This window comes from Penaeus chinensis, chromosome 11 (assembly GCF_019202785.1).
Source record: "Penaeus chinensis breed Huanghai No. 1 chromosome 11, ASM1920278v2, whole genome shotgun sequence".
Taxonomy (NCBI): domain Eukaryota; kingdom Metazoa; phylum Arthropoda; class Malacostraca; order Decapoda; family Penaeidae; genus Penaeus; species Penaeus chinensis.
This window is the reverse complement of record NC_061829.1, coordinates 17294776-17309775: the sequence shown is the minus strand read 5'-3', so window position 1 is coordinate 17309775 and position 15000 is coordinate 17294776. Positions and strand designations below refer to the sequence as shown.

General features: G+C 33.8%; 1 protein-coding gene across 1 annotated transcript in view; it reads left to right on the top strand.

Annotated features, from left to right (window-relative positions):
* The window catches only part of LOC125030533 (serine/threonine-protein kinase 16-like), a 16283-nt gene that overhangs the window by 1040 nt on the left and 243 nt on the right, over nucleotides 1–15000 (top strand). Inside the window, exons 2-9 of the mRNA XM_047620618.1 lie at nucleotides 2862–3002; nucleotides 3226–3319; nucleotides 3487–3627; nucleotides 4929–4988; nucleotides 5576–5720; nucleotides 10596–10750; nucleotides 10972–11106; nucleotides 12036–15000. The exon at nucleotides 12036–15000 is cut by the window's right edge and continues 243 nt beyond it. Coding sequence (XP_047476574.1) covers nucleotides 2890–3002; nucleotides 3226–3319; nucleotides 3487–3627; nucleotides 4929–4988; nucleotides 5576–5720; nucleotides 10596–10750; nucleotides 10972–11106; nucleotides 12036–12152 — 960 coding nt within the window. The 5' untranslated portion in view covers nucleotides 2862–2889 and the 3' untranslated portion in view covers nucleotides 12153–15000. The remainder of the gene's footprint in view (nucleotides 1–2861; nucleotides 3003–3225; nucleotides 3320–3486; nucleotides 3628–4928; nucleotides 4989–5575; nucleotides 5721–10595; nucleotides 10751–10971; nucleotides 11107–12035) is intronic.

Here is a 15000-nt window from a genome sequence, read left to right as displayed (position 1 = left end):
GTGTGTAAAAACTATTTTTAAAGTAAACTCACAGTGGACATGGCATGTCCGTACATGCCATGACCATCGAATTTGGGTTAACATCAATATTGTTATTATTATTATTGGTATTATGATTAGACAATTATAATGTTGTTGAAATACTAATAAAAATAAAATGATAAAATTATAGAAATGAAGCTCTCCAAAAATCTAAGAAGAGGGTAAACAGGTGATATAGGTAGGACTAATAATTGACTCCTTGGTGACTAAGCACTTGTAGAGCTATCTATGTGTAAAGACAATTAATAAACAAATATTAGTGGGCATGGCATGCATTCTTTCTATCCGAGCTAAATGGGTTAATTTATATAACAGCTGTGTTACATGTCAAATGTTTTGTTATTTATTTTGAATTTATCTTTAGATCTTTGTATATTTTTCTCCAAATTAGTGATGTTATTACACATCAGATGAATCACCAAATATAAGTTTCAATTAGCTTGTTATTTCCAAGCAATTTCGTAAATATTAGTTTATTGTTTCATAAAGGATTTCTGTCTTTGATAATATTTTTTACAATATCTGATAAAAAAGTATACACTGTCCTAATTAGATCCAGCCAATTCCTATTTTTTGTTGTTAATAAATGTACTCACTATCTATTGATTGAAGATATAACATTTTAAAGATGCAGCATGCTTGTATTCCTCTTCTTTCCTAAAAAGAAAGACTTTCACTTGTTTTTACTAACCCACTGGATCGGGGTGCTTTACTGCCCACGTGTAGCCCAAAATCTGGCCATACTTACTTGAGTGGCCACTCTCACAGTTGTGTGTCTTGTAGGCGGTGTTAAGATCCATGCCTCCCCTTTGCAATATTGTCATCTCTTTTTCTGCATAATCAATTTTTATTTCTATTTTCCATTGTCTATATTTGTCATTTCAAATGGTGTATCTAATTGATGATAGACTGTTTTCCTTGCACAGACTCAATATTATCTCTCTGGGTAGTCTATAACTCATTGCAATTATAATAACAATAATTTTTTTTTTTTTTTCTAATATTCAGTTTTCTGTAATACAATCTACACTGATGGGCGTGGTGGGCAAGAATAGGATCCTGAGCATGGAAGGTGTTTTACCTGGAGCCAGTGCTCATCTAGTCATGGGTCATTAATTGTACATCCCACACTCATTTACAGATAGGAATAATACAAGAGCCCCTTTCTAACTGCCCATTGAATCTTATCTCCCTCCAAGAGCTTTGTGTATTCTGGCAAGTCATTCCAGTCAGCTCCGAGCTCCAGCCAAAATTCTCATGATGGCATGTTTCCATCACCCTCTCCCTCAGTCAAATTTTTACATGATTGTATGTTCACATCACCTGGCCCAAAGCCAATTTTTTTTTTTTTTTTTCATGACATTATGGTCATATCACCAGGATCCAATGCGTTAACAGAAGAAGGTAATTCACTGTGTAACCGTCAAAATATTCCAACAACTATTACTATTTATGAGGGAAAGCTTAACTCACTGTTCGAGACTTTGTCAACATTTTTCTGCCATTTTTTTCATATGTTGATCCTGTGTGGTTTTAGACTTCTTGTTCAATTTATCACCTGTGATTGATTGAACAAACAAGGCATTGTAATGCAAACCAAAAGGATGACAGCCACTGAAATATATATTCTGAAAGTATGCAAGTAACGGAGATATAAGTAGCCTCCTGGACCTCTCTCTGGTTCAGTGGGTTTTGCTATGTGTACAATAATTTATCCTAAATACAACAGGATTACCACTCAGCATTTGGTGCATGAATTCAGAAAAGAAATGGCCTTATGCTATATGCATAGAGGGTGTACATCTGCTTGTGCAAATAATTTCAATCTTTTCACACAGTGAATAGACTCTGGGAATGATCCTCCCCAAATTTGGCAGATAATTTCTGCTGTGTATATATATATATAGATAGATAGATAGATAGATAGATAGATAGATAGATAGATAGATAGATAGATAGATAGATAGATAGATAGATAGATAGATAGATAGATAGATAGATATAGATATAGATATATATATAGATATATGTATATATATATATATATATAGATATATATATAGATATATATATAGATATATATAGATATATATAGATGGATAGATAGATGGATAGATAGATAGATAAATAGATAGATAGATAGATAGATGGATGGATGGATGGATGGATGGATGGATGGATGGATGGATGGATGGATGGATGGATGGATGGATGGATGGATGGATGGATGGATGGATGGATAAATATATGTATATATATATGTATATATATACATATATACATATAAACATATATACATATATACATATATACATATATACATATATAAATATATAAATATATAAATATATACAAATATACATATATACATATATATATATATATATATATATATATATATATATATATATGTATGTATATATAAGATGTAACAGTTTTGATGATGCTTCACTTGTGATTATACATGAAGTGATGTATGATTCCTGGTACTCTGGATACATTAACATTTAAAGTTTTATTATTTGTCCTTGGTCTTGTGTAGATTATATCATATTAGATGATTGTCTGTAGGAGGAATACCATACTATATTACTGTTACTTAATTAATTTAAGTGCAAAGAATGGAAGACCTGTACAAAATGTAATAAATACAGACATTTTACAGTTGCTCATTGCATATATTACCAAAGTGACTGCATTAGAGGTATACATTGGTTAGTAACAAGTAATTGCTTTACTATAAAGTGAAGACTGAAATATTTTATCATGTTTATTATCTGAGAGATGTTTTTGAGATTTCTAAATCAAATTGTTTTTAGACTTTCAGGTATAGAACAAAACTGTGTAATGAACACGGTTGGTTTGGCTATTTTAGTGAGAATGGGCAACTGCCTCTGTGCTAAGGAAACTATCAAAGTGAATGGTCGCAGATATTATGTTAGAGAACGTCTAGGAGAAGGGTAAGTGTTCATTGTATATATTTTGATGCATGAATTCTTACAGAGTTGTTTGTTTCTTGGCAACATATGATCCTGACTGTAAATCTTCAAAGCATAAAATTGAATTTGATTTGGAGAAGATCATGTTTTAAATGGAATAAGAAAAAATACAGTTTGCAAACTATTAGATGTTAATCATATTGATATTGTCACTAATGATTATTATTTTATTCTCTATTGACAGGGGGTTTAGCACAGTAGATCTTATTGAAGATGCAGCATCACATAAACTTTATGCACTTAAACGTATCACATGTCACTCTCAGGAGGATCAAAAGGTAGTTAATTTATTTTTCATACTGATGTTGGAAAATGTATTTTTTTTTATTTATGTCTTATATGCTGCAAAATATATTGTAGTTATTATCTGTGGATGTAGTTCATGGAAATATATATCTTTTTATGGGTTGCAGGACAAAAAAAAAATTGTTGATATTAATTTCAGGTTGCATTAACAGAAGTGGAGTATCACAGGTCACTAAGTCATTCCAACATAGTAGAATGCATAGACTCGGACCTTGTAGGAGTTCCAGACCTCATGGGAAATCGCACCTCACAAGTCCTTATTATATTGCCATATTGTCAGGTGGGTTGTAAATGCTTCATTGTGGGTTTAACATCTTTAATCACAGTTTGTATTTCATCCTTGTCACAAACAAAATGGTATTGCACATTAAGAGGTATGATTCTTATGGAAAGACATTTTTTTACATCAGATTTTCAGGAAAGCATGCTTTATAAAAACATTTGACAGAATGGAAATTGTATGTACTTAGAACTGAGGATACAGGTGCACTGAGTTCAGTGAACAAACTGCCATAGTTAGATCTTCAATGACTGAAGTCAACAGGTATACTAACTGCTTAACCGAAAGGCCCTGGGAAATTTTGTGTTCACTGTACATTCCACACTCATTTACAGATGAGTGTGGAATGTCTGAGGATATAGGTAGCTCAAGGAAAAGGGTAAACAGGTAGATAAGGTAGTACTCATAAGTGGCTCATTGGTGACTTAATACTTTTGAAGCCATCTATGTGTAAAAACAATTGATGAAGTAAACTCTTAGTGGCCATGACATATGTACATACCATCCTAGCAGCTTGGGGTTAAGCTCTGAGGGTGGTAGGAATGTAAGAAATAAGGGGTCCAGATATTGTTTAATTACACGTAAACAGTTTCTGAGTTAATCCTGTTCTGCAATTTTATATATGCTGGATCATTTAAATCATTGGTTCCCAACCTGGGGGTAAATTACCCCCTGGGGGTAATTTAGCAATTTTTCGGGGGTAATGGAGGGGTGACAGAAAAATGTTAAGAATTCTGAAAATCAAGTAAGCATTGGTATTAGGATTAATGTTAACTTAGTCTTAGTATTTTAAGTTGTAAAGTAAACCTATTATAAGTAAGTAACAAAGCTAAACCAAATAACAATAAATATCAAAAACTAATATACAGTATTAGAAAAGAAAAAATATATAGCTAAGTGTGTCACTGATGCTCTTGACATCTTTGGTAAGTCATTAGAGATGCAAAATGTACTAATACAATAAATAAAAGAAATTATCTCTAGTGTTTTAGTTTAGCCATATATATATAAATGTTGACAACATTTTGTGAAAGGGGTAACATGCTTAATGTGGCATGCTAAATTGGGTAACAAGCTGAAAAAGGTTGGGAACCACTGATTTAAATGTTTCAAATTATCACTTAGGCATTTTATGTTTCCTGCTTTCAACAGCAACTACAACAAAAAATGTTAGATACAAGGTTTTGACTAGATTGCAATCTTTTATGTTGCATTTCCCCTTTTTAATGATTGTCAGACTTGGAATATCAGAGTATTGCTTCTAATAGAAGAAATATTCATGTACCTCTATTTCCTTGTAGAGAGGAACATTACATGATGAACTGATGCGCAGACAGAAAACAGGAACTCATCTAGATGAGGTAAGTAAGTTTTTTAGTCCTCTCATAAAAATGTTCAGATTTTGATTGATGAAGTTCTTGCATTAGAATAAAGTAGTCACTTTAATATGATCATGAAATATTTCAGAAATATGCCAAAAGAGTAATTTCCAGTAGGTAATTTCAGTTTTCAAGGATAATACTCTTGCCTTGTGTATATTTCATGTTTCTTTTATGTATGTTCTGAGATTACTTTGGCATACTTTGTTTTGTCCTCCTAAAAGTAGTAGGTGGGAATATGTCTATTGCTTCATGCATTTAAGATCTTTATCTTCATAATCCATGAAATTTTCAGAAAACATTGGAATTTGACTTTCACAGACCTACTAGGGAAATTACAGGGAAGCTTCCATGTAATAGTTTTGGACCTGAGGACCTGCTGCTTTTATTTTTCTTTATCGTGTGTTGATATCACAAGTGCATGAAGAATAAGATCCAGGAAAGATTTCTTAATTAATCTGCAGAAATCACAAGCTTAGTAAGATGCAGGACCAACATTTCAAAATGGACCAGCTGGTCTTGTGTCTTATTTCATAAACAGGGTAACTAACAGTTATGATTTTATCAAGGTGGTGGTGTTGACTCTGTTCCGAGGGATTTGTGAAGCTGTGCAGTGCATGCATAGCGCCAGGCCACATCCACTGGCACATCGGGACATCAAAACAGCTAATGTTCTCATAAAAGATGATTTAACGCCACTCCTCATGGATCTGGGTGAGTGTGTATAGTTCTTGACAATATAGTCCCTATAATGATAGATTTTTTTATGGTAGTAAGTTTCAGGGAAATATTTGTGATATAGTAAGATAGAGGCACAGATATTTTTGCTTTGTTCACTTATTACATAACATATTTTTACTTATAAGTATATACCATGTTAGAAAGGCAAGATTGATTATAAAAATGTGATTATCTGACGATGTGTTATGTAAAAAAGAAAAAAAAAAATACATATATATATTTATATATACATATATATATATATATATATATGTATATATATAAATATATATATATATATATATATATATATAAATATAATGAATATTTATATATATATACATTTTTTTTTTTTCGTCTTCTTTTTTCTTATGAAGTTAAGACGTTCTTCCCTTTTCTCATGTTTAAGTTATTTTAGTCCTTGATAGTTTTATTTAGATATTCATTAACCCAATGCGGCCGGGGAAAATGAACAGAAAATGGGGAAAATGCTGTGCCTAATTCTATATTTTTTGTGAAATGTTTGCCCATAGATGGCTCTGCTAGTGCTTAGCCACAAAGGAGTCAATTAGTAGACCTTGTGACCTTACCTGATTTGAATTGGCGAGAAAATTTTTTTTTTTACTAGTGCTATGAATATTGATGGTGTCATTTTTATTATAAACATTATAATGTTTTTTAATAATAATAACAGCAAAATAAGATCACGTAAAATATTTTGTAAATCAAAGAAAAGGGTGAACGGGCGAGACAGGCAGTACTCATAACTGGCTCATTGTTGACTTAGTACAAGTATAGCCATCTATGAGCAAAAACAATCAAACAAGTACTAATAGTGGGCATAGCACGTGTCTACCCGTCGGCAAGGGGCTAAATATAATCATTTTAAGAAGAAATATGTTTGTCATTTTATTTTTTTGAAATAAAAAACTTCCATTTATTTATGAAATAAAAAACTTCCATTTATTTATGAAATAAAAAACTTCCATTTATTTATGAAATAAAAAACTTCCATTTATTTATGAAATAAAAAACTTCCATTTATTTATGAAATAAAATCATGAATAGGGATTTTATTTTTTTACTTCTAGTCTCTTCTCCACCCCTTGGACCTTTTAGGTTAATTAAACATCCTTCAGCCTGTTAAATTCATATTTTTTTCTTGTTCACCATTACCACCCTGTTATTGTCTTTACTCTTTTAAGAAGATTTGTAGTAAGTCTTTTGCTTAAGTTTACCATTAATGAATGATATAGATCCCCCAAAAGTTATTCTGTTAAGCAGGCAGTTTTCTCAGATGCCTACATGGAGTCCACATTGCTTCAAAATAATGGTAATGTCATAGTGCACTAGTGATGCGATTAGCATCAACAAACTTGCAAACTTTTAACTTGTAAATATTTATCTAAAAATTATGGTTTTCATAACAGTATGTTAAAATAGTGTCAAGTAAAACTAAAGTAATTGGCCCTTTCACAGCCAATTACTTAAGCAGTTTAATGACTGGTTCCTCTGGAGTAATCCAATTTTTTTAACTGTATTCTCAAAAAATGTTGGTTATATATGTTTCATCACAGCATTAGGATGTTTCAAAATTCCACTTCTAGGAGCATGAAGTACATAATCTTTGTCCTAAAAAATGTAAAGTTATGACAAGGTGAGCATATTTGACACTGTGCTGGGATACTCATATGATGTGAAAGAGTACCCTATTTTTGGCTATTATCATAGCTTAGTGAGTGAGTACTTAATGCCAAGAGTGATATAAAACAGTGGTATTGGTAGCTGGTATTATTTGCCTGTTTAATTTCTCACTTATAGTTGTCACTGTTTACTAGTGTGGTGTGAAAAAGGGAGCATTTATGCATAAGCCTTCTACATCAGCACCTAGCTTCTCCTTCATCAAGACCTGCATGATTCTTTGTGGCTATCCATGTTATCTCAGTACCATGTTGTGCTTAGCTAAGCTGGAGAGATTCTTGGAATAGCAGGAAGCTTTAGATGTATGGGGCCATTACCCACCACATGGCTCTGGATATACTCTGACTTCATACCAGCTCATGCCCCTCTATACTTAGGGTCAGCTCATTCTGCCTCCCTGACAGACCTATTGGGAGATACCCAATGCAGGCTGTGGGTCATGTAGAGACGATGGTCTTTATGCCGCAGTTGGGGAGCAGGGGAAACCCATCCCACTTGTGACCCAGTGGGCGCTAACCCAATGAGAGGCTTGTTGGGCAAAGGCTCCTGGAACCCTACCCTGGAGCCTGCTCCACCTTTGTTTGTGGCAATGCAGGGGAAGCTAGCAGAGATGGCACTCATCTCAGAGTGACTGCCTGAGGTTTAACCTCAGGCAATCCAAACACAATAATCCTAATGCAACCATGTTTCATGTCCCCATCCAGATGGTTGCATCAGGATGACTGATTGCCACTACTCTCAAGGGGACTGAAGGTGGGGTTAGCTTCCATCTTAGTAGTGAGATGACCTGACAGTGGCACGATCAGGACGGTGGTTTCATTGTCTGAGGGGATAACCATAGCCATCTCCAGTAGAATTTAGCCTTTGGTATTAGAGGTAGCTCCAGTTATTGGGCATATAATAGTATTGAGACTGAAGCACTCATTTGGCTTTTTGTCTTCTTGCCAAGTACACTCCTTCAAATGCATATATCTGTGATGAAAAAAAAAACTGTTCTATGCCAAATTTACCTTCATGGTAGATAACTTTACTCCATATTGTACTGGGTGAGTACAGTGTGGTATCTGGCTGTGAATGAATTGGCTAAGAGATATAAACAGATTATCATAGCTGATGCCAGTCATGAGAACTGTCGCTCTTACTGGGACTTGTGAGGTTCCATAGATTGAGAATTTTTGAATTCTGGTATTAGCATCTAACCTACATTTTTAGATCTGGTAAAGAAGCCCAAAAGAACAACCACATCTTGTCAGCAGATAGAACTGCAGGGTTTACTGGAATAAATGGTTCAGAGGTACTGATCATAAATTGGTTATGGCTACCCTTGGTGCCCACATTTGGTGACTGCCGGGGAGGGTGGGGGTTCTTTGATAGACTGAGAAAGGATGAGAGTCTCAGGTATTTTGCCATAGCTATCTCTAATTGCTTTACTTAATAGTAGTATGAGACACCTTCACTTTTGAAATACTTGATGCCGCTCAGGAGTCCATTCTGGTATTTACACTGATTCCTGATGTGTAGGATTCAGATGTTTCTGACTAGGGACAAGGAACAGCATATCACAATTTATGCTGAAGAGGTTGAAAGCCAATTTCTTGGTAAATTACTTTTTTTCTGAGCTTAAAGCTCAACTGAAAGCCCTCCTCATGCATGACTATAACTCATTCAGTAAATGAACAGATAATATCAGATCTTTTTAAAGAGTTAGGCTGAGTACTTTGAGCAACTGTTTCAGGTTAAGCCACAGACATATAGCATGGACGTGGGTGAAGTTGTGATCCCCCAGAAACTTTCAACCCTGATAGACATTAGTGAGATGATCTCCAAACTGAAGGGTATTTGTAGCATCCTTGCTGAAATGCTGAAGTCAGGTGGTGGATGTAGATTGCATGCTGGTCATCCCTCTCTGAAAGTGGAGAGGAAATAGCTAAATTGCAGCAGTCATTGAAGCCCTGTTCAGCATAACAGGTGGTGTTCTTACTATCCTCTCTCTCAGGCACATCTGGGACCAGAGCAGTTTGGACTGCCAGATCATAATAGACTCCTTGTGCTTTGAGTCAATGTAAAGAGCTGTCATGAGTCCAATTGTGGGTTATGCAGAAGGATCAAGCTGTATGGCAGAGAAACTCTATCCTGTACCTTGAAGTCTCATCTTGACAACCTCTGTAACATGGTTCTTCAGTCAGATCATGGGGTACAGTTGGTAGGACTGTGCTTATTCCATGGGCAGTCTGGGACTGCCAAATAAGGCTGTAAAGATGCTTGGGTGAACACCCTGAGGATGATCCTTCATATATATTTATCCCCTATAGAGACAACCCTGGGTGGAGGAGGCCTGTGAGAAAACAAAAGTTGTGGCTTGGGCAGAATCACTAAATACCGTTGTAATGAGCTATGGACCTGTCAGTAGGGACCCTCACAGCTGGAAATGGAAGGTAGAGACAACAAATAATAAGGTCATCAGCCCCATTGATTGATGCATTGATTAACTGTCCCACAGTGATGCATCCTGAGTATTAATCCGTTTGCCCCATTTGGCAAGAATACATGCCATGCCCACTGTAATACAAGTTTATTTATTGTATTTACACATAGATGGCTCTACAAGTTCTTAATCATCAAATAGCCAGTTATTAGAACTACCTATCTTACCTGTTTAACCTTTTCCTACATTTTAAGAAAGGGTCTTTTGTATCATTTCATTGTCTAAAATATTTTCATGATAATATAATAATCATAACATCAATAACAATAATAACAGTATCGATAGCAATGGTATTAATAATAAGAACACATTTTCCCGTCAATTCAAGGCATGGAGAAATCAGGATCGTTAACTAGGGCCAACTGATAGAAACCTTGCCGGCTGAGCACATGTGGAGCCATCTGTATGTAGCAAAAGTCACCAAAAACTACAGGGGACAGAACATAAATCTGGGGTGAATGGGTTAAATAAGGGAATGCCCCAGGATAAATGATTGGACTTGAATATAGATTTCATTTACAAAGATAAAGACTAAGAGTTCAAAGAGGAAGGCATATGAAAATAAATTACTAAGGTGAAGTGGTTTCTGAGGTTGAATAGGAAACTAATATTAAACAAGCTATTTTAGATTTGTTATATGTAGGATATGTTAGACCCAAAAGATTATCTTACCTCTTTTTCAGGGTCTGTGGCTCGTGCAAGAGTTGAGATAAATGGCAGCTCAGAAGCCCGAAGGTTGCAGGATGAAGCTGCAGAGAGAAGCTCTATGCCTTACAGGGCTCCAGAGCTCTTCAATGTAGAATCATTTTGTCACATTGATGAGCGAACAGATGTGTGGGTATGTAGCCAAATGCTGTGAAAGTGTTTGACAGTATTTAGAGTAAACATATTAATCTAAGATGCTAAGAATGCAAATGATAATCAGCTGGAGATGTGTGATTTAACTTTTGAAATAGTTACTTTTTGTGCACAGTCTGTCTAATTATAGATATTTTAGTCATACATGAGATGTGACCAAAGTTTGTATATTACTAGTAATAATTTGAATTTTCTTTTCAGTCACTGGGTTGTTTGCTGTATGCGCTCTGCTTCTACAGATCTCCATTTGAAGCTGTTTATGAAAGAGGGGACAGTGTAGCCTTAGCAGTAGCAAGTGGAATTACCAAATATCCTGAAAATCATTCATACTCTGAAGTAAGTACATTCTGATATTTTTTTCATATATAACTACCAAAAATTTTTGATAATAGCATGCAGTCATTTATAGTGTGTGGTTTAGTAATCCTTCATATATATTTGGCACAATCTTTTAGTATCACCCATCAGTATATGCAAAGCACTTAGATGCTATAAAGAGGTATCAAATGCAAAATTATGCATACATATTTTGAAGCAATAGGAGAATTAGATATTACATTATGTCATAAGTTTTGAATTCCTAGCTAAAATTCTATCCCATCTCCATAGAATATGGCAGAGATTGGGAACAGATTCAGACTGTTTGTGATAAATTCTTTCATATTAAGCAAAAATTTATCTGTTGTTAATCATATGTCTGGCCTTTTGATATTAAAATCCTTACACTTTAAATGGATGACATTATATACCCACATGTATAAAATACTGCCCCTGTAACTTTTTTCCAGGAATCCAATTCAGTTATAGCAATCTGTTGAATAGTTTATCAAATTATATGTGTGTCTGTTTCACTGTTTGTCTGTTTCTGTGTTCTCAAGCTGTCAGTATCTGTATGATTTCTCATCTATGAATAGATTCACCTGTCTGTTCACCTATCAGTTCATACATTTATCTGTCCACTCTGTCTCTCATCTATCCACCTACTCACCCACTTGCTCATGGCCCCATCCAAGCCATCTACATATCCATCTAACACCTTCCTTCTTTTGCCTTAGCCATCAACTCATCCATTCATTTATCATCTAACTGTTATCCCATCCATTTATTATTTTTTTCAATTATCTGCCCATTCATTCATCCTTCCAACATCCAACCATGCATCTACCCAGTCATCAAATGCAATACAAAGATTATTTTTACATAGAGGTGCATATTCATATTTTGGAATGTCACATTAACAGTTAGCATATTTTTTTTCACTGTAGGACCTCATTGAACTTATCAAGAGCATAGTAAAAGTGGATCCCAGTGAACGGCCATATCTCGACTCTATCATTGGCCAACTGGATCAGCTTCTCAACAAGTCTTCAGGGGCAGTTTAGTCAGCAGCTGTTCCTTTTGCAATAACATCAGATGGAGCTGCAGAGTTATACAGTACTGATGTCAGATGTGTGGATTTTAATTATTTGGAGCTTCATCATCTATAGCAACTTGTTTATGCAATTGAAGGATAGTGAATCATAGTTGCGTATTTAGTTGTAGTCTACAAAACATTCTTTGCTTTATGATTGTGTTTTTGAATATCCTAGACTGACCATTTAATTCGTAAATGACGTTAGTTTCAGAAGTTTTATGAAACAACTTTATTATGTGTAAAGTGAATTCTTATGTATATAGTAAAAAGGCGGTTGTGCATCATGCTATTTGAGAAAATCAAGTTATCAACATATATTTCTAATGAATTGTGTCTTCTGCTATGCATTCCAAATATACGAATAAGCCTACTTTTAAGAAAATAGGGTAAAGCATTTGTAAATGAAATGAAAAGTGTAATGTAATAGATTTCTCCAAAAGTGTAGATTGAAACCTAAAATTTCTTGTTTTTGTATAATAACAGGCTTTTGTGCTTAAATATTTTTATATGCATTGAAGTGTGGAGGAGTTACCATTTTTGATCCTTGTAAGTGTCTTGTCCAAGGTTGTTTAAGTTATCAACATGTATTAGACAATAGCAAGAGGTCTCAGGTACTTATGAAATAATTTTATTTAGTGATATTTGCATTTATGGTAAATTAGATAATTAGGAATATTATTGCAACTACATCTATGTATTTATTCCTAAAAGTTATTGTTTTCTTTATTGCATTTTCCGTATTTACGTGTTTATATGTTGTCAGAAATTATTATGTATGATAGAATTAATGTATCCAGATTTACTTATTAATTTCATAACTCTTTTATGAATATTAGGATTTTCTATTAATTCCTTGGGTAAAGAGGCTATAACTGTTTGTATATAGAATGTGTTTATTTGGAATAGAATACATTTAATTATTGTCTGAAATATATACTAGTCAATGGGAGTAAACGGGATGAAAGAAATGCTATGCAGTAGTAACTTTCATAAGATATAAGTAAAAGACAGGTTTTTGAATAGTCGTAAAACCAACTTTCATTATTTAACGATGACGATAATAATAATCACACTGGAAAGTAAAGTTGTCTCAAGTGAAAAAAAATACTGACATGCATAACCAGCATAATTTAGTCCATAGGGAATCTTTTGTAATTATATTGCAGTTATCCAGCAGGCACTGAAATTTCCTTCATTTCATTCCATTTAAATTCAGCCCATCTTTCAGTAATTTTTCAATTCATGTGTGAATGTCTCACTATAAGTCAATTTAGTTGTCTTTTATAGTAACTGAGTCTCAGTTTAATTGTGAAAATCAAACTTTGGTGTCAGTCTTCTAATGAAGTCAAATAAGCATAAGCTAAATGAATTAAAACAATCAATAAATTCTAGGCCTTGCATGATAATATAGTTCTGGGATCATTTTTAAGAAATAAATTAAGTACTCTGTATGCAATCTACATATTTTGAACTAATCATAGCAAATATTGATACCCAGAAAAATAGTTTGACATGAGAACTTACTGCCAGTGGATGGCATCCATACTTGCCATGCTGAGGATGGCCTGAATTTACAATGGCACCTGTACATACAGTACAGATTGCTGTGTGCTGTGTGCTTTATAGGTATGGAGTTCTATGCACTCCAATGGCAAAAGTTCTTGAGCTATGATTAAAATTATAATTTTATATTCTTTATATTTAAAAATAATAATGTAATGATGAAAATAGTTCATATCAAACTATAGGTTTGGGCTGAATTGCTGCATATGAATTTCATTTGACCAAATCTTACCAATATACCCAAGCCTTCTTTTTCTGATTTTATCTGCTAGGCATGTGAGTACATCTTTAATTGAATGAAAATCTGTTTTAGGGATTACATGGCCTGTAAAACAGCCATTGTCTCTCACTCATTGATTTGATAAATATTAAAATAATTTATAATTATATATGCTGGTCAGCTGATTGCTGTTTATATCTTACAATATGCAACAATAAAAACAGGTTGTGAGTGGTTGTCTAACTTGTTTCTTTTTTCAATAAAGAGCTAAAAGACAAGGATTTTTATATATATAAAAAAAAACAAAAATCATCAAGACCTTCTGTAAGGAGGGTGTATGTGTGTAAACCTGGAGTTATGGAGGTATATTTATTCTATCGTAATGCCTTTTACCTTTCTTAGCCTGGTTAATGGTGGTAAAGAGGTAAGCATTTTAGTCAAACTATTTAATCAGTGCAAAAACTGAAAAAAAACAAGATTAGACTTGCAGGATTTATTATATTAGGCTTGTGCTTAAAAACATTTAATAATAGTGTTTACCTTCATCATCCTTTTAATGAATATAATTTCCTAAAACCTGGAGTATGAAGTACAGCTCAAGCTAGGGATCATCAAATGGGTTCACCAGGTGATGCCACAAATGTTAAACTTCAAGCTTTTGATAATCTTAATGATTTTGTTGTTGTTGTGCATCATGAGTGGGATCAAAATGTGTAATTGCACATCATGTGATGGAGCTTTGAAATTACTATCAAAAGGTTTTAGAGTAACTTAGCAAAGTTACAGTTGAAGGATGATAGGACAAAAGATTCTGATTTATGAGCTGGTCTGTAAATATTAATAATATTTTTCTCAAGAGGTACCTTAGTCGCAAAGAGGACTCCCATCAAACTACACAAAGGGATAGCATGCTCTGTTATAAATGGTTGTAATTTTATTTTGAAAAGTTGTATTTACATTATCTTTTGCTGGGAGTATAAATGTTTATATAAGTATTTGTTTGTCTTAGAGAATGAATGAAAAGTGAGTTTAC